At 38.0% G+C, this 20,330-nt stretch overlaps 1 protein-coding gene across 2 annotated transcripts in view; it reads left to right on the forward strand.

The window, feature by feature from the left end:
• OXSR1 (oxidative stress responsive 1) overlaps positions 1–19,542 on the forward strand; it is a 104,574-nt gene extending 85,032 nt beyond the window's left edge. For both annotated transcript variants that reach the window (XM_012638720.1, XM_012638725.1), the window contains 8 exons: positions 419–541; positions 7,306–7,341; positions 9,037–9,183; positions 11,335–11,399; positions 13,924–13,976; positions 15,457–15,525; positions 16,398–16,462; positions 16,840–19,542. In XM_012638720.1, coding sequence (XP_012494174.1) covers positions 419–541; positions 7,306–7,341; positions 9,037–9,183; positions 11,335–11,399; positions 13,924–13,976; positions 15,457–15,525; positions 16,398–16,462; positions 16,840–16,914 — 633 coding nt within the window. In that variant the 3' untranslated portion in view covers positions 16,915–19,542. The remainder of the gene's footprint in view (positions 1–418; positions 542–7,305; positions 7,342–9,036; positions 9,184–11,334; positions 11,400–13,923; positions 13,977–15,456; positions 15,526–16,397; positions 16,463–16,839) is intronic.
• Positions 19,543–20,330: the final 788 nt, after the last annotated feature.

Raw genomic sequence — 20,330 nt, forward strand, 5'->3', positions numbered from 1 at the left:
AACTTGCACAGCAGCTTGAAAAGTATTAATATATGCAATAATTTTGATTTAAAAACTTAAAAAACAGCATATTCTTTGTCTTGGGTTTATTTTGAGGACTGAAAACCTCTTTTTTTTTTTTTTTTCCTGAAATGTCCCAGGCCATTAAAACATTAACCATATTTGACGTATGACTTCACATAAGCAGGATTTTGATATTGTTTGGGCTCAGAATATGGAAGTACAGGGAAGGTTGATGGTTGTGGAAACAGCAGAGGTTATGAACAGAGAGGGTTAGAATACATGAATTTGTATGGGAGCACTTATGGGGAAGATGATTATCCACTTAATGGGCTGAAGTGATAGAGAAATATGATTGAGTTTTCTGTTTAGTAAATGTGAAACGCTGCCATAATCCACGTTTCTTCCTAATGAGCAGGTTCGGAGAGTACCAGGTTCCAGTGGCCGTCTTCATAAGACAGAGGACGGAGGCTGGGAGTGGAGTGATGATGAATTTGATGAAGAAAGTGAGGAAGGAAAAGCAGCAATTTCACAACTCAGGGTAAATTTTGTTAAACTGTATGATTTTGCTAGAACTTTCTGTGTTTCTTATTCAGCTTAATCAGCTAAAATATAAAGAATACAATTATCAGTGACAGAATTTCCTTGAACAACTTATTAACATCAGGAGCCTAGTTAATTCTGCATGGAAAATTGGACTGGCACATCTATTTGAATATGATAATATTTAGAGTATATAAAAATGACCCAAATCTATAGATGAAAACTATAATGTCTGAGATGAAAAATACACTGGATAGGATTAATTAAACATTGCAGAAGAGAAAGTTAGCAAACTTGAAGGCCTAGCAGTAGAAACTTTGTCCCTGAAGTCTGTTATCCTTCTACCTGAAGAAGAACAGTGTACCTCTCTTTAGTTGGTATATCCTAGATGTATGCCTGCGGGGTGTCTGTGTGTGTGTGTCTGTCTGTCTGTCTGTTTGGGGTGTGTGTGTGTGTGTGTGTTTTTGTTTGCTAAAAGCAATGATGACAGAGATCTTCTGCTTCAAGTTGACTGGGTGTGTGTGTGTGTGTGTGTATTTACTAAAAGCAATGAAGACAAGGGCCTTCTACTGCTTCAAGTTGATTGTCAGGACTCATTCCCAAGAATAGATGTGTATATAGGAAATATAAGGATTTGACAGTATGCCTTCACTCAGGACTTTTTTGTGGAATGAATAGTGGGTACAGTGGTACCTCTGTCTGCTTTTAGGATCTACTTTGGAAAAAGCACTTATGACTCTTTGTTGATCAACATTGAATATTTGTTGACCTTGTTTATCTGATGAAGTCTTTGAGTCTAGTCCTTTTGCAGAGCTAAGTTTGTGAAGGCCTTGCCAGTGAAAATTGGCAAAAATTTATTAAGCTTTAAGCTTGGAAATGCTCATAAAACATAACATATAAACATTCATTTCTATACAATTGTGAGTTTAGTGTTTCATTATAAATGTGAGACTATGGTGTCTTTTCTTCCTTAATTTTTCATGTGACTCCTTTCTGAATTGATACTATAATGTAATCTAATATTAAAGCTGCCAGAGGAAGGAAGAGCTACATAAACCTTATAGTTCTAGCTTCCTATGAAAGAAATGATGATGCTATTTTTCTTCTAACAAATATTTGGAAAGATAAATTATAGCTTTCAATATCTGATTATTACTGCCTAGCCATTTGTAAGAAATTTGGTAGTTCTGAAATAGTTATAATAGCTTTTCTATAACCTAGTACACTGGTATCTAAACAGCATAGAAAATTATATACTTTGTCCACAGAATAAGTAGCTTTTTCTCCAGTATTTTTCATGTTATCTTCATAGCCATTTTTGAGATCATGAATTCTTTTTAAGAAGGTGAGTCTTTTAAAACTAAATTGAACTACATTAATAAAAGAATATACCATGACGAAATGGGGTGGGATAAAATGTTGGTTCAATATTGGAAATCTTGTAATATTAATAGAGCTGAGAGGAAACCATATTTTTATTTTCATAGATTCTGAAAAAGCCTTTGACAATATTTAGCACATATTCATAATAAAGACTCTTGTATCGATCCAGATTTCCATCTTTGTATTATTTTTCTTATGCCTGAAGAACTTCTCTTAATATTTTTGTGTTGTAGGTCTGCTGGCAATGATTTCTTTAAGGTTTTATGTCTGAAAATTCCTCTCATTCGCCTTTATTTTAACAAGACATGTTTGCAGGGCATAGAATTCTAGATTGGTAGGCTTTTTCTTTCAGTATTTTAAAGATGTTTTTTCACCATCTTCTTGCTTGTGTATTTCCACTGAGAAATCTGGTGACATCCTTATCTTGTTTCTTTATAAGTAATATGTCTTTTTTTCTCTGACTGCTTTTAAGATTTCCTCTTTATAAATGCCTAGGTATATTTTTCTTCATGTTTCTTGTGCTTGGGGTTTTGGTGAGCTTGTTCAATCTGTGGGTTTGTGGGTTTTTGATCAAGTTTGGAAAATTTTCAGTCATTATATCTTGAAATATTTTTTCTGTCCTCCAATAACATGTATATTAGGCTACTAGAAATTGTGTCATATCCCACTGAGTCTCTTTTCTTTTTTAATAATTCTTTTTTCTCTCTGTTCATTTTGTATAATTTCTGTGCTAGCCTTCAAGTTCATTTATCTTTTCTCCTGCAACTTCTAATCTTCTGCTAATTCCATCCAGTCTATATTTCAGAATCTCGGGCATTGTAATAGTCTAGAACTTTGATTTTTTTTTTTTAAACTTCTTCCATGGCTCTACTTAACTTTTTTTTTTTTTTTTGAGACAGAGTCTCACTCTGTTGCCCGGGCTAGAGTGCCGTGGCGTCAGCCTAGCTCACAGCAACCTCAAACTCCTGGGCTCAAGCGATCCTTCTGCCTCAGCCTCCTGAGTAGCTGGGACTACAGGCATGCGCCACCATGCCCGGCTAATTTTTTCTATATACTTTTAGTTGTCCGATTAATTTCTTTCTATTTTTAGTAGAGACGGGGTCTCGCTCTTGCTCAGGCTGGTTTCGAACTCCTGAGCTCAAACAATCCGCCCACCTCGGCCTCCCAGAATCCTATTATAGGCGTAAGCCACCACGCCCGGCCTAACTTTTTAAATATATGTAATACAGTTATAATAACTTTTAATGTCCTTCTAATTCTAACATCCATGTCAATTCTGGATTGGAAAAATTATTAATAATTTTAATGTGTGTGGTGGCGCGTGCCTGTAGTACTGGCTACTTGGCTGACTTAGGTGAGAGAATCACTTGAGCCCAGGAGGTCAAGGTTACAGCGAGCTGTGATTGGGCCACTGTATTCTAGCCTGGGCACCAGAGCAAGACCCTGTCTCTTAAAAAATTCTGGATGGATTTTATTTGATCGATTATTCTCTTCATTGTGTCTGTGTCTGCATACCTGGTAATCTTTGTTTGGAAGCCAGACATTGTGATTTTTACCTTGTTTCATGCTAATAATTTTGTATTCCTATGAATCTTGAGCTTTATTCTGGGTTACAGTAAAGTTAGTTGGAAATACTTTAATCCTTTTGGGTTTTGCTTTTGTGATTTGTTAGTTGGGTCTCGAGCTGTGTTTATTCTACAGCTATTTATTCCCCATTACTGAGACAAGACTTTTTTGAGAGCACTACCTACCTAATGTCCTGTGAGTTACTAGTTTTTCCAGTCTGGCTAGTGGGAATAGACACTGTTCCTGGCTCTTTGTGTGTGCTGGACACTGTTCGTTCTAGTCTTTTTTGATGTTTTTTGCCTCAATCTCAGATAGTTTCCTTACACACATTCATTGATAAGTATTCTGCTGAATATTCAAAAGCAACCCTCTGCAGATCTCTAGGGTTCTTTCTCTATGCAACTGTCTCCTCCCTGGTACTGTTTATCAACTTAATCTGCTTTGGTCTCCCTGGACTCTTAGTTCTGTTTCTTCAGTTCAGGCAGTTCATTGGATTTCACCTGGGTTCCCCTTCCCTGTGCCACAGCCTAGAAACTCTCAAGGTAGTATAGTGGGATAGGGTTCACTATGTTTTTCCCCTGTTTCAGGGGTCAATGTCTTTCTCTGACCAATTTCTAGTGTCTTGAAAATTTTTGTTTCATATATTTTATCTTTTTTGGGTTTTTTGGTTGTTTTAGGCAGAAAGGTAAATCTAGTCCCTGTTTACCCATCATGGTCAGAAGTAGAAGTCTACAATTGTATTTTAAGTGTGTGTGTGTGTGTGTGTGTGTGTATGTATATATAAAACTGTGCTGAAAGGCTGTGGTCCCCAACATCTGGGTCTGCAGCATATTAGGGAATGGGGCGTAGACCTCTGTGTGCCCCGCCCCCATCCGTGGAAAAATTGTCTTCCATGAAACTTAGGAACGGTTTGAGGGGGCACTCAGCAGGAGGTGAGCAGTGGTCGAAAACTTCATCTGAATATCTGTATTTACAGACACTCCCCAATGCTGGCATCACCGCCTGAGCTCCACCTCCCTTCCCCTAGTCCCCCTCCCTTCCCCCATTCCCCCTCCGTGGAAAAATTATCCTCCATGAAACCAGTCCCTGGTGCCGAAAAGCTTGGGGACCGCTGCTGAAAGAGAATAAAAAGAAAGAATTAATTCAGGTAACCTATGAACACAGTATCTGACTAGCTGCTCTTAGTCTTAGGTGTAGTTATGAGGGAAAGAGAAATCTTGAACTCCTTTTACTAGGATTGTTGTTCATAGTTGCATACGCAGCGCAGTTCTGAAACTCTTGTAGATGATTTGTAGGGTTGAGCAAATGAGTAAACGTCTTGGTGTTTTGGGGAGCTATGATTCTCGCTGTAGAAAAAGACACACAAATACAGAATGAGGCAAGGTGAGAAAGAATCCTTTGGGGATGGATTTGAATTGGAGGTTTTGGTGTGAATTCAAGCTTTTTAAAGGGGTGTGTCTGTGTGTGTGTGTGTGAGTGTGTGTGTATGAGTGTGTGTGACAGTGAGAATGTCTTTGTGCTTATGTATGTATATATGTGTGTATATACTTGCATATATCTCAGCTTTATCTACTGAGGGGCCTAGAAGCAAAAACACACCAATAATGATAAGCATACCTTACACCCAGATCATGGTCTCTAATGCAATTCCCCACTTAAAGGAACCAGGACCCCTTTGAGAAATCCTTTGAGAAATGGCTGGATCCAGGGCTTGGGCAAGGAAAAAATAAGATGAATCTGGAATATTATCTTTTGCCAGAAAGAAAGGATGCTTAAAAATTAAAAACAAAACCTCATAAGAATGCAAGTGCCCGCTTGAAGGAGCACCCTCGGACCAACTCTCGGCCAGTTTAACCATTAAAATAATTAAATGCAGTAATCATTTAAAAATGGGAATCTATGAGTCCGTATTAATTATAAGTAGTACATAAATAAATGGAGGGACTAAAGGATAGTTCTTCATGACAGTAGAATGCCAAGTGCTAACTGGTAAATGTGAAGGAGTGTTGGAGGTAGAAAATCCTCATTTTATAATCATCACAAAGGTAGGATCAGGCAGGAATCATCAATGATGCTAAATATAGGGGGAAGTTTTGCTAAGCAGGATATTTTCAAGGTCTTAAAGTGTCTCCCTACAGATTGCCTATTAGTTGCGAGGGAAAAACTAGTTACATATACTGGAGTTATTGTATTTATACTGGAGAAATAGGACAATTCCTTGACCAGGTGATTAAAATTAACTTTGCTAGCAAGGGGCAGATGAACTTGTGATACCCTGAGAAGGACACGATCATTATGTAGAATCCAACAGGGAATTCATTTAAGTCTAGTAATAAGGAAACAGATAAACCCTGAATGAGGGACATCTATTAAAGTATATAGAAAAATGTTGATGTTGATGTTCCAGATTTTAAAAATGTAAGGAAACAGGACAGCTAACTGCAATATATGATCTTAGACTACATCCTATACTGGAAGAAAAATAAAAGGGTACAAAAGACATTAGGGTAAGCTGACAATTAGACTATGGACAGTAAATTAGATTAAAATATTATATCATTGTTAAATATGCTGATAACTGTAGTGTCAAATTATTTAAGAAAATATTTCTGTTCTTAGGAAATACACACTCTGATTATTAAGTGGCAAACAGCCATGATATGTGTGACTTATTTTCAAATGGTGCAGGAAAAATATGATTAAATACTTAAATTTAGAAAGAGAAAGTTAGCACCTAAATGGTAAAGCAGATGAGGAAAGAAAGATTAATAATAGATGAATGAGGCTAAAGGGTTTACAGGTGCACTTTGTATTGTTCTTATTCTAGCAACTTTTCTATAAGTTTGAATTATTTTCAGAGTTTTTTAAAAAAGGGTTTTGGATTGGCCACTTACTTGCTATACTACATTAGATATTATCTAAACCTTGATTCTCCTTAATAAAATGGTGATGAAAATTTAAAAAAAAATCCCTAAGTTGAGCTTTTAAGAAGTCTGACTAAATCCATTTTTGGTAGAATTTACCATAAATTGATACTTGTTTGGAGGTAAGTTTTTTGGTAAACTGCAATGCCTGTATCCAGAATTACTACTAACTGTTATGATTTACCAAATAAACTTAGGTTAGATTTTTATACACACAGATTATAACTGTTCATTTCCAAATAAATGTGATTTACACCAGGTACTTGAGACCTCACCTCAATTTGTATCAACATATCAATTTATTTCCACTAACCATTTTTTGTTTTTGGACAACCCACATTTTTTTACATACCAGATCCCCAAATGTCTAGCTACAAGAGTAAGAGTAGTAGTAGACTCTTGAAATGCAGCTTTCATATCATTGTTTTTTAATTTTGCCTCAAGCGTTTTCTCCATTAAAGCCCCTAATCAGAATTACTCTACTTTGAGAACGTGTTGGATAACTAGCTTGAAAGTTTAGGTTTCGGTCTGGGATCTTACACACTTAATGTGTTTGTGATTAGTGGAAAGAATTTTCCTCTGAAGAATGTGACTACAGTACTGCCCAAGAACTCAGTCCCATAATGTTTGCTTATACAGCTTCAAGTTGTAGAATTTTAAAACACTGTAAGTACATTGCTGCATTTATTACAGGCTACCTAGACAAAAAATATAATAGTATCAGGACAGTTTTCTTTTCCCAGAAAACTTTCACTAGAATTTCCAGTGAGTTAATGTATGGATCAGAATTAAATGGGGTTGGCTTGGATTCAGCATACTTGGAGTTTGGGCCTGACTACAAGTAACCTGAGTTCTGAGTTAACAAGCATCCTTTTTGTATTTCTTTTAGTCTCCTCGAGTGAAAGAATCAATATCAAATTCTGAGGTAAGTAATTGTGATTGTTGTTTTGGTTTTAATTTTAAGGACTTTTTTTAAGTGTGTAGACCAAAATGGGAATGAGACTTTATACTAGTCGAATCTTAAAAGTTGGCCTAAGGGCCCAGAATGTTCTTCCTTGCTTGTTTGCCTTTATAAATTGCTTTTTTGGCTTGGGCTGCTCGAAGTAGAAGATAGTCTTTTTGCATTAACCTGTCCAGGAATTTGTCATATGCTACTTTTCCTTTTTGAACTTTTTCCCCAGCCTCTTCTCTCGTGAAATAGATTCTATTTTCTTTAGTTACTATGTCACTATGATAGAAAATCCTACTAAACAGAATCCTGTTATGCTGACTTTCCTTATTACCCAAGGAAAACAACCATTTCCTGGGTCTATTCTGTCATACTCTTTTGGGCATATACCTAGAAGTGGAACTGCTGGGTCATGTGCTAATTCTATTTTTAATTTTTGAGGGACCACCATGCTGTTTTCCATAGAGGCTGCACCATTTTACATTCCCACCAACAGTGCACAAGAGTTTCAGTTTCTCCACATCCTTTCATTACTTTGTTTTACATATCCTTTATTTCTTTACTATAGATAAACATATGTGCATACAATTTGGATGTTAAATATACTTTTCAAGGAGTACTAATAATTAACATTTCCAAAAGTAATCCTAAAGTTCTATTTTTCTATACAAATCTAGAGCCAATGAGTAACTTGTGACTTCCTCTTATGTATGAAGTTTAAAGGAACACAAAATTTTACTCCTCTACCTCCTTGATTTTGTTATATAATATCAGCTATTAGGCCTCTATTTTTACCCTTTGAATTTTGTTTTCTTTCAACTGTACATTTTGGCCATTGCATTGATTTTTTTTCCCCCACTAACTATATAATTTTGAATATGTTTAACTTGTCTTTGTACCTAACGTCAGTCTTTTCCCCAACTACATAATTAAAATTTATAAAATATTTCAAACATACAAAATAATATGTATATAATATCTATGTTATTTATAAAGCTTCACGTATATTTTCGAAATACGTTTCAGATTTGGTTGATTGTCTTTGTAAATAATAGAAAGTCCCCACACAGAAAAATGTAGCTTCTATATTTTTATATTATATATTTAAATCTGTATTTTGGAGATGCTGTTTTGCTGGGCAAAGGGGATGGAATAGATGTGGTTAAAAATAAATATAATGCTAAGTGAAGAAACCAGACACAAAAGACTACATATTACATGATTCCATTTTCGTGGAATGTGCAGAAAAGGCAAATTTACAGAGATAGCAAGTAGATCAGTGGTTGCCTAGGGCTGGGTGTGAGGCAGGAATTAATTATAAATGGGCGTGAGAGAACTTTTGGGGGTGATGGAAGTGTTCTAAAACTGAATCATGGTGATGTTTGCATAATTCTATACATTGTGCAGAAATCATTGAATTGTATACTTACCATGGATGAATTTAGAGGGATGTAAATTATACCTCACAAAGCTGTTAAGAGTTAGAAAACCTAGAAATACTTGACTTCCATTTGGAGTAGATACATTGAAAGAAGTAGTGATACACAAAAACTGTATACTACACAAAAATTACTTTGAATATGTAACCCCGTAGGGTGCACCTGGCTGTCAGTAGACCTGCTTCCCTTTCCACTCAACTTAAGCAACATTGTATGTGTGTTTTTGTTATAGCTCTTTCCAGCAACTGATCCTGTGGGTACTTTGCTCCAAGTTCCAGAGCAGATTTCTGCTCATCTACCTCAGCCAGCTGGGCAGATGCCTACACAGCCAATGCAAGTCTCTCTCCCACTTCCTACAGAGCCAGGAAAAACAGCTCAGGTAAAGTGGGATGTGCTTTTAATGGGCATCCTTGAGGCCAGATGAAAAAAGCAGATATTAACGTGGAACACAACCTAATGTGATCAGGGGTTGATGTCTTTGTAGATTTTGAAACAAGTTAGAAATTCTGTCTTCACAGTTTTTGTATGTGCAGATAAGAGAGTTTTATAAGTATCACACATGTTTTTAAGCAGCAAAAATAGGTTAATGATGGAAATATTCCAAACATCAAAAATTTTTGGCTTATTTCTTGTCAGCTCTGCATTAAATCATTATTACATTTAACTTCAGAATGTAGGGGAACTTCTGAGAAATGGTATTAGGAAACTTCTGGGAAATTCCGCTAAAACCGCAAAACAGTTAAGCAAAGTTATAAGCCTTTCACAGAACAAATGCCTGTAAAAACTACTGCTAATTGGCTATCTTTTGAATCCTGTTGCTAATTGGTTAACCACTTATGCTTGTATGCTATTGGATGTGTGTAACCCAAAAAAGTATAGAACTAGACAAAAATAAGAAAGCGGTGCTCAGACTTTGGAGGCGAGACCCCTCTGAGCCCGCCAGCGTAAAGAATAAAACAGTAACTCTCCAACTCTCTGCGTGCTGCTCGGTTTTTCCTTTCGGGTCCGGTCATTGTAACATTTGCCGTAACAATAGAGTTCATACAGAAAATAAGAATTAGTGGCTGTACTATTTTCTTTTTGCTCACTTAGGCTTGTATTATTTATTAACACTCTCTACTATCCATGGCTTTTTTTTAATTACTCTTTTTAAGATGTTTGTCTATTTTGTGAGGGTTAATCTTGTTAACACCTAGGTATTATAATCTGTAAACCAATTTAATCAGGCACATAGAAACTTTATTAAATCATACTACACTGAAAACAGCCAAGTGAATGAAGACCCCACTGAGAACCACTGCATGTTGTGCAACTCTCACTCTCCCCTCAAGAATCCTCAGATGCTGGCCGGGCGCTGTGGCTCACGCCTGTAATCCTAGCACTCTGGGAGGCCGAGGCGGGCAGATTGTTTGAGCTCAGGAGTTCGAAACCAGCCTGAGCAAGAGCGAGACCCCATCTCTACTAAAAATAGAAAGAAATTAATCGGACAACTAAAAATATATAGAAAAAATTAGCCAGGCATGGTGGCGCATGCCTGTAGTCCCAGCTACTCGGGAGGCTGAGGCAGGAGGATCGCTTGAGCCCAGGAGTTTGAGGTTGCTGTGAGCTAGGATGACGCCACGGCGCTCACTCTAGCGAGGGCAACAGAGTGAGACTCTGTCTCAAAAAAAAAAAGAATCCTCAGATGCTGAATGTAACATGCAACCTTATGCCACATGGTTAGAGTTAAGAGTTTTAGTATCAGTTCATTTATTAAATATTAGAAGTTTCATTTTCTTTTCTAACATTTTAGACAAAAAGAAATAGAAATTAAAGTTTGGGTTTTTTTTCTTTGGCACCCCAGTGGATCATCTTGTGTTCTGCCTTTGGAGATCACTGCTTTGAGCACTTCCAGTTAGTCATGGAACTGACTTCATTTAATCTTTTTATCTCCCGAGCTTTTTATTTCTGCCCATCATAAGGGAAAAGACAGAGTTGTCTTAAGAAAACTATGGAAAGATTGGATGCATTTTATAAACAACTTAAATAGAATGTATGTCCTCCCATAAGCAAGGGATATCTGTACAGTTTGCAGAGAGGATTAGTTTAGCCATATAAAGATCAGAACCTGTGGGTTGGATGGATTCCTGAAGGGCAGTTGGTTCAGGCCCTTCCTTTTGTGTTGCCATATGGTACACTGGCACATTTTTTAAAATGAGAAACTTAGCTTCATGTTTTTCACCCTTGTGAAAGAGAACAAGGGTCTCAAAAATACAAAATGTAAATGTGGCTATGTGTGGCATTTCATCTGGGTTTGAGAATTATCTTTCTAATTGTGTTTGACTTAGGCTGACATTCACCTTTTCTTTGCTGCCGTGGAGTACATGTCCTCCCACAGCACCACAACAGGGAATGTCCTAGCAATTAGGATGACCTCAGCTGGAGTTGAAGAAAATTGCTGCCAAGTGGATGATTCTTCTGCAGATGACCATTAGTCACCTCCACACTTAATGTTCCAGGCAATGACTTTATACCTTTCGATGCTTTTTAGGCTTTGTCTTCAGGAGCAGGTTCACAAGAAACCAAGATCCCAATCAGCTTAGTACTAAGATTAAGGTAAGTAGACATTTTTTGTTCTGTGAATGTTCTGCGTACACAGGAATAGTGTGTGCCTGAGAGTAATTGGACAGGATTGCGTGTTCGCCTAGGTTGTGTTATTTGCTTGCAGATGTATTATCTTCCTCAGAATAATGGTAATAAAGTGAAGACCTGAATGTTAGCAGGTGCTGTGACTGACTGATGCACACATTCTCTTAGTTGTTTCTACACCAATAGTGATGAATTTGTGCATTTGAAGTATAGCTAGTTTGGGTTAGGAAGCATTTTCTATAATTGAGGAACAACTATTAGGGGAGCAGCATTAGCTGACTTATCTGAAGATCAGTCGTATAATTGTGACTCTATAAGCACCATGGATTCTGAAATCAACTGACCCAAGGTGGTGGTCGGGGGGACTTTTTGATTGTGATAGAGCAGGTAAAGGCCTTTGTTCTTAGAAGTTAAAAAGAAAACTTCTAAATGTATTTTTAGTCTGTTTCTAACTGTTTTACAGCAAGTATTCTAAATTGGTGGTTCTTGGTAGGGGCATATAGTGAGGTCCTGACAGATTGCTCACTAGGAAGCAATCTGTTCATTTTAATCCCCTGCCTCTGCCAGTAGTTGGATTAGGATTCCAGTGCCTTCTTGTCAGAGTAGCTATGGTTGTTGTATTGCTCTAATGAGATTTCTTTTTACTCATAAATGCATTTGAAAAAAAATTAGTATTAAAGTATTACCTGAGAGAGCTCAGGCTTGTTTAAAGTAAACATTTTAAAAAAGAATTCCTGAATTATCATTGACTCATCTCCCTTCTACATAAGAATTCCTAGTCATCATCTCGGTAAGGTTGTCATTAGAGATAGAAGCAGCAAAAGCTGTTTGGAGAATGTTTTGATCTTACCACTAGGAACAATGAAATTATGCCATAAATATGAAGAAAACAGATCGAGTTACCTTTCCTTTACAGAAGCCTACGCAACATACCTGATCCCATCTCAAATAGTTCTGAATTAATAGGATGTCTTGGTAATCTTGTGCCATTTTAATTATACATTAAGAATACCACTTGTATCTATAAAAACATGGTTTTGAGGTCTTATAGCGGTTAATATACAGTACAAAAATTCTATTTGATGTGTGCTTCGGGAAGATGGAGAAGATACTTTTAAGTGATGTAGTTAGCTTTTCTGAAAGTGGTGGTTTAGTGAACTATGTTCCAGACCATTTATGGAAATAGAGGCTGGATTCTTATTCTCAATGATGAAGACTTTAAAGTTAAATGACCAGAAGAGATGATAAGAAACACATTTAATCTACTTTACCATGTTGTTGTCTTTGAAGGTATTTGTGCCTGGCATGCCAGTTCAATCACTAAACTTATACCAAACATTTTGATCTGAATTTTATTCAGCTTTCAGGAAGAATAGATCAAACAGTTTTATATTAAGCACAGACAATGTAGAGCACTCTTAGATACTGTGGAAGGATACCGAGAAAAGTGAAAATTTATTGACTCCCTTGGTAATCCAGTCAAGGTTGGAAGTTGATTTGTAGTATGTACTTACACAGCCAAAAGCAAATTTCAGGTAGTATATATGCAGAAGTGTAAGTCTGTACATACCAGTGTAGAGAGAGGGCAATGCAAGGGAAAATCATTTGGGGGCAGGTTGTATTTGAGATAGGTAGTTCTATTTTAAGCACAATTTCAGTAACATCCTCAAGTATATTATTTGTCAAATAGATCTAAGCCTTCTACATTGTTTAGATAAAATGAATTTAGGTCCTAAGTAATCAGGCATGTCTGCCTTTAGATATAATGTTCTAATTTTACCTGGTTAATCCCATTACATAGTGGGGTGATCACTATAACTGTACCTTACAGTTATATTTGAATTTCTGGAGTCATATATTAACTCTGCTGCCAGTATGGGCCAATTCTTCTACCCATCCTCTTTGCCTACCTAAATCCTACCTATCTGCTAAGTCCTATCTAAAAACTACCTCTGAAGTTTTTCCTCATTATCCTAATTTCATGTATTCTCATCTGAACTCCTGTGGAATTTGAGGGAGTATCATGTATTTCATTTTACTAGTCTGCTGAGACTGATCACCAGTGCTAGGCAAGGTGCTCTCCTACACACAGTGGGCATGTGGGAGTGGGGATAAGGATGAAAAAGGCATCCTGTATCATTTTTAATCATACCTCCCTGTGCTCATACAGATTTTCCCCTTAGTTTGATCTACTCACTCATCTTAGTGGGAATAAGGATGGGAGTGGGCATATAATAAGAATCTCTTCAAAGGCATGAAATATTTATATTGATCAAAGAGGGACATAGATTAAAAGGGTTGTAGGACAATTAGATGATCATTCTGAGTTGGTTGCTCTGAGCCCTGCAGTGTGAACACATCAGGATAAATCATATGATCTGTGGGATCAGAACAATCTTTCTTGAGGCACAGCTTTCCTAATATATGTTGGCAGAATCTCTATGCATAAATTCAGAAATTCTTATTTTACACATTCTGCTTTCTTTCATAGGAATTCAAAGAAAGAACTAAATGATATTCGATTCGAATTTACTCCCGGGAGAGGTAAGGCATCAAAAAGATTGAAAACAAAATAACTTCTGATTTGTTATTTAATGAAATGTTTTTGTTCTTTAGATGTGTTTTGGCTTTTAAAGGATGATAAAAATTTTTCTGGTTTTTGGGAACATATGAATAATATAAAAATGCAGTTTTTTTTCCTACTAAACTCATTTAGAAAACCTTATATAATGCAGTAATGAATATAGCTCTTATGTACTGCTTACTATAGGCCAGGCATTGTGCTAAGTATTATCTCATTAAATTCTCACTAGAGACCCCTAAGGAAAAATTATTATCCCCATATGGTAGATGATGAAATCGATACTTAGAGACAAAGTAACTTCTTCAAGGTCACACAGCTGGAAAGAGGTATGGATGGAATTCAAACCAAATCTGTCAGAGTCCAGAGTTCTTGCTTTTATCACTGTACATTCTTGCCCTCCATGGTAGTAAAGAAGAAACAAGGTCTACATTCTCCTTGCTGCTCACACAGAAGCTGAGCCCTGTCATGCCTTGTTTGTGGCCATGAACTTCACCGTGGAACGAGGCTTGCCTTTGTTATTCATGGTTCAGATTTAGGGAGTAGCCAGCAGCTAGCAGATATCTGTCCTGTATATCACACTACTCTTCTGCTATCTCAGTATCATTAGCAACTAACCATTAAAGAGAACAGATGCAGTTACGCAGGAGTGTATCTGTTTTACTTTTTTAAAGTCAGGGAAAGTCACAGTTTTAGGAATTAATTCAAATTGCTGGTCATCTACATGAGTGTGCACACCTGTTCCTCAGAAGTCTTCCCATTACCTCTGAGGGGCAGTGTTGGGAACCAGCACCACTGAGTTGGTTGGAGATGAGGTTAATTGGGGATACTCTGTCCTCATCTTTTTAGTTTCAGTTATACCCATTGCTCAGATTGTACCACCTGAGATAATTAGGTAAGAAGAAAAGCCCACCAGAATAAAAAAGGGAAGTGACTTTAGCAAAAAATTTGGAGTGTGACTCCCAAAGAGAAGAGATTGTAGTTCATTCTCTCAAGTTTTAATTGAGAATAAATTATTCTGTTTTATTAGCTCAAGAAATGTTCTACATTCAACATTATATCTCAGCACAGAGAGCTCAGGTCCAGGGTTGTGCTTGAAAATAGGAATTTCTTGTGTAGTATCACTGTTGAGTGCTTTTCTGACACCGGTGTGAACCCATCTAAATGATATCATTGAGAAAGTTATCTTTACATTGAGCTGATATTTGCCACCTGGTTCACATAGATTCTGCCCTCTAGCTAGATCTGTGAGAGTTCCTCACTTGAAATATTTCCAGTCGTAGGAAGAATCCTGGTGTGGGAGGAAGACACAGCCTACCTTCTTGGTTCTGTGGATTTAGCAGTTAGCTTGGGTCTGACAGTGCTAACACCCATGCTGACTCTGAGAGTTAACAGTGACATGTGTGCACAAAAACTGAAGCACTTTGTTCTTTGTCCTTGCAGATACAGCAGAGGGTGTCTCTCAGGAACTCATTTCTGCTGGCCTGGTCGATGGAAGGGATTTAGTAATAGGTAACTACATTGTGTTCTGCCCCTGTACCCCTGCGTCTGTATATACTTAGTACCTAGACAACCAGCTTTTTACTCCATTGAATAGGTTGAATCGTTCTTGAAATGGTTCTTGGCTTTGTTGAAATTATGGGTATTGGGGACATTTCCTTACCAAAAAAATTTAAAAATTTCACTTTTGAGTTTGCTTTGTGACCTCCAGTGATAGTAAATGAAAGCATGCCCAGGCCTTTAGGAGACTAATAGAAATGATGACAAAAGTCACAAGTTAAGGATATGGACACTTGTCCGTATCTAATCTATTTTGGCTGTCTAATCTTTGTGGCCCAGAGGTGAGAAAAATTTAGAGACTTAGTCCTAGAAAAAGCAGTAAGAAAGGGAGAAGGTACAGTCATGCCACAGGTACATATTACTGAAGGAAAAGACCATTGTCAAGGGCAGGTGCACCCTAGACACAGTCTCCTGTGAAAGGCCAGATAGTAGTTTAGGCTTTGTGGGCCTTGTACAGTGTCTGTCATTTTTAAACCATTCTTAGCTCATAGGCAGAACAAAAACTGCTATAGTTTGTTGACTCTTAGTCTGAGGCTTTCTGATCCATAAACAAACAAATCAGACTTCTTTCACCCAAGTATCTTTCCTAGGTTAATATAACATTTTAAAGAAAGTTAATTTGACTGTGATTCAAGATTTACTTGTACTACTTAGAGATAAGTTTAAAAGATACTTTCATTTGAATAGTGATTATTTTATCTTTCTGCTTCTATTTTGATTGTGCATAGAATATTGTTAACTGCCATTTAAGCTTTTAAAATATGGTCGAAAGTGGATTTATGTTGCTTTTCATTCATTACTTTCTCTGTTTTGTATGATTACAGTGGCAGCTAATTTGCAGAAAATTGTGGAGGAACCTCAGTCAAATCGATCTGTCACTTTCAAACTGGTATTCATCCCCTTTTCCTTATTAAAACATCTTACCTTTTACACATCAGCACCCTCTGCAGACCAGTTTTTATATTTCCTGAGTGATGAGAATATTAAAATATGGTGTATTGTGTTCATTCAGGCTCCCCAAGGCCCTGGGCTGATGTTTTCCTTCGAGTGGCCTCCAGTCCTCTCTCTTTCTCAGGAAACCTCTGACCCCATACCCATGACTACTCTCAAGATAAATTATTGGCCAATCTTACTCTAGCTGTGTACCCAGACCCATTCTTTTCTGGAAGAAATACGTGTTGCCCACTGTCCCATGTCAGTATTATTTGCTACCTTCAATTTTGTTTTTCTGAATAGCCACAGCTTCTCATTTTGTTTGGTTCTCAGGCATCTGGTGTTGAAGGCTCGGATATTCCTGATGATGGTAAACTAATAGGATTTGCCCAGCTCAGCATCAGCTAAACCATAGCCCAGGAAGAGGCGGCCTAAGGAGATTCCACACATGCACATCTCTGTTGCTTCTATTGGTCTAAACTCACTACTGCCAAAGAACCCAGCAACAAATCTCCCGGCTAGGAGCTTTAGAGGTCTTTCTTTATGTTCTTCCTGCCATCATTCCTCCTTTTTCCTACAGGGAAAGAAAAGTTGGATCACCAGTGGCCAGCATCCCCTTAAAGAGTTCCGTTAGTAAACTTACTCCATATGTCCCATATCTTCCTCCATCTGAGAAGTGGCCCATGTGCCTCCAGTCCCAGGAGGGAGACCTGTCAGCTCATTCTTGCCTTACTCCAATGGTGGCCCAAGTGGAAAGTAGCGCTATACTGGGCTTCCTCATCCTGCCTGTTCTCCCACACCTGCCAGAATGTGGGCATCTTGGGATATCTCTGTACCACTGAAGTAGCAATTGAAAGTTGATTGTTCAGCTGGAGCCCAGAGAATTTAATTTAGTGGTTTTTTTTTTTTCCTTTGAACCTGATGTGAATTCTAGCAACCTTTGTTAGGAAAAAGCACAGCCTCAGATGGAGGCAGCCTAAACTGTGTTCTTGTTTTGTTCGTGGTGTTTCTAAGCATTTTGCTGAAGCTGCTCTCAGGCACCCCATTCTTCATTGCTCCCTCCAGAAAGGGTTGCTAGCCTTAACTTCAGCTGGTGCAAAACATCTGACTGTAGCCAAACTTCAGCCGTTGGATCCTTCAACATGGAACTTAGGACTGCTATTACAGAAAACATCAAGTAATGGCTCATAAAAGTGAATTTGCCGGAGGTGGTTTTTGAGCAGGAATCATAATTCAAATTAAATTAAAGAAAAACTCCTTGATCCTCCCATGAAAATCGAGTTACCTGGCCTCCAAGTCATGAAGAAATGGGTGTGCAAGGCTGAGATTTGTACAGCAATAAAGGAGACTCACAGTCGGCCAGAGAGGCCTGCCTTCTGTCCCCTCTCCTGCACTGACCCTTTGGAGGGGGTCCCTGTGCGCTGAAGCTGACTCAAGATGGAAAGTGAAACCACATGTGCCGTGACCTTTAGGTTTTATGAGTAGACAGTGTTCATTTGATTTTCTACAGAAATAATATAAATTATTCTTTTGGTTTAAAAAAGCACTCATAATGCAATATGTGAATAATCAGTGCGGTTGACTTTTCTTTTTTCCTACTGTTTCATAGTCGGCCTTTGTCTAACTGCTAATAATCCTACTAAGTTTTATATATGAATAGAATACTCAATCTGGCCTTAAAAAGACACACAAAAGTAGGCTGTGGGCCCTGGAAAGGGTAGAGTTGCCTTTTATAGAATCACTCAAGCCCTTTCCAGCATTGTTGGTCTGATGAACAAGATTGCTTTACCTAATTTTCTCTTGGAACATATCTGAAAGCTTTCCCCACAACTAACTTGTCATACCTTTTGTTTCATTCTGAGTCTGTAGTTTTAGTCATGGGTTTTCTTCACCTGCCCTAGGTGCAGAAACATTTGGGAGAGGGATGGATGTTGGGGAGGAAGAGATGGGGGATGGATTTCAAATGAGGGTTGAGAGGAGAGTAGATTAGAAGACCAGATAGCAAAGTTCAAGGTCCAAGCAGACTTGGTAAAAGGTGAGAGCCTGTTGAACTGGGAGGAAGAAAGGAAGATTAACCAGCTTGCTATAAAAATATTTGACTTTTTCTCTTTTTTATTGGGTGGGGGGGGCATAGTGGGGCATAGTGGGGGAAGCAAGGACAGGGAGGTGGGAATGAGGTATGGAAAAGAAATAGTGTCCTCTTTGGCACACAGATAGTGGCTTAATTTAGAGTCTGGGTTTTTTTTGTTTTTTTTTGTTTGTTTGTTTCAAACAAGCCTATCATAATCTACTTATTTATGAATCCAAGGGGTGGTGGCATCACTCTTATAGCTTTCTATGTGGAGGTGGTCTGGCACCCAGCTGGCAGTGAGCAGCAGCCCATCCCCGGTTCACTTTCTCCAGCCTGCCCTTACCTTTGAACTGCCATGGGGCAGGCATGACAAATAGAAGTGGGCTGGGGCTTTCTTTTTCTTTTCGGTTTATTGTTTGCCCTGCTGGGAGTTAGAAGACAGATACCAAGTCCCAGGACAGTGTTATTCCTTCTTCTGCATCATGTGTGGTGGACTTCTTTTGCTGGCTTGTGCAGTGATGCTGAGAAAATAAGTGAACAGAAACTACCCAGGTGGGACAGCACATAACCGGGTGAGCGACCTCACTCCATTCCAGGAGTGGTGGTTTAGGGTTCACCTCTATTGCTAGGTTCCCCAGGATCCCCTTGTCCCTGGAGTAGGGACTAACTATAGCACAAAGTAATATGTGCCAATGCTATTTGTGAAATGTTTGGTTTTTCTAAATGACTAATGGATTTGTTTGGGTTTTTTGCTTAAGTTTTGAACCAAATTCTAGAGCCAGCTGATACTATTTAATAATCTGGAAGATAGAATAATGATGTATCAATAAATGGAGATTCCTCCTTATGACATATGCTAGATTATGAAAGATGTAAAATATTCAACTCTTTCTTCCTTTTTTTGGACTTTGTATTTTACTGCATGTTTCTTTCATTTTTAATCAATAAAGAATAAATTGTCCTTAGTATTATATGGATGCTTTATTTTAGTGGCTGTTGGTGAGGAGCTGTGGGTTGTGGGTAAAGGAATCAGTACCAACTTTAATTCTTCATGTGAATAGAAGCCAAAGTACATATGAACTATAAAATTTGTGTATTGATCTGCAAATTATCTAGAACAGCTTAAAACCATTGTATAGTTGGAGAAACTGAAACCCCGAAAGGGAGATACAAGGTCATCCCAAGGAAATTTGATAGGGTAGAATGTGGAACTTGTTGCATGGCTTCGATCTTTTCTAACTCTTTGGTTCTGCTCATGCTGTTGGGCAAGTGAAGGATGCCAGATTCAAGCGCTTGGAAGTCCCTTTTTGAAAGTTCACGGCAGAGCTGAATTTGTCCCTGCTTGTCTTTGATATTGCAATGGTGGAGTTTCAGGTAAGATTCTAGGCTCCTCTGTACTTTTGTCATCCTCCTCCTGGATGAGTAATCTGCCTGACGATAATCTTTCCCAACAGCAATGGGCTTGGATCTGTGATAGGACTGCTTCTGGGTCCTAGTGTTTCTCAGCTCAGGGCCGTGGAGCCTTGGAGTTGACAGTGCCGTGTGGCAGCTGGTTGAGTTTGCTTTCAAGATAAGCAGGTTATGAAAATGGACTCTGACTATTGTGGGGACAGGGAAGAGGTGCTGGTTAGTTAAAAGTGACTGTGGTGTATGTGGAGGAAAGTGGGCAGGGTCAAGAATAAATTGAGCCTCTCTGCTTAACCATTCTTTCTGGCAAGATCAGATCAAATCACAAGGCTTGGTTCTTTAGCTT

Source organism: Propithecus coquereli, unplaced genomic scaffold (assembly GCF_000956105.1).
Source record: "Propithecus coquereli isolate 6110/MARCELLA unplaced genomic scaffold, Pcoq_1.0 Scaffold1, whole genome shotgun sequence".
Taxonomy (NCBI): domain Eukaryota; kingdom Metazoa; phylum Chordata; class Mammalia; order Primates; family Indriidae; genus Propithecus; species Propithecus coquereli.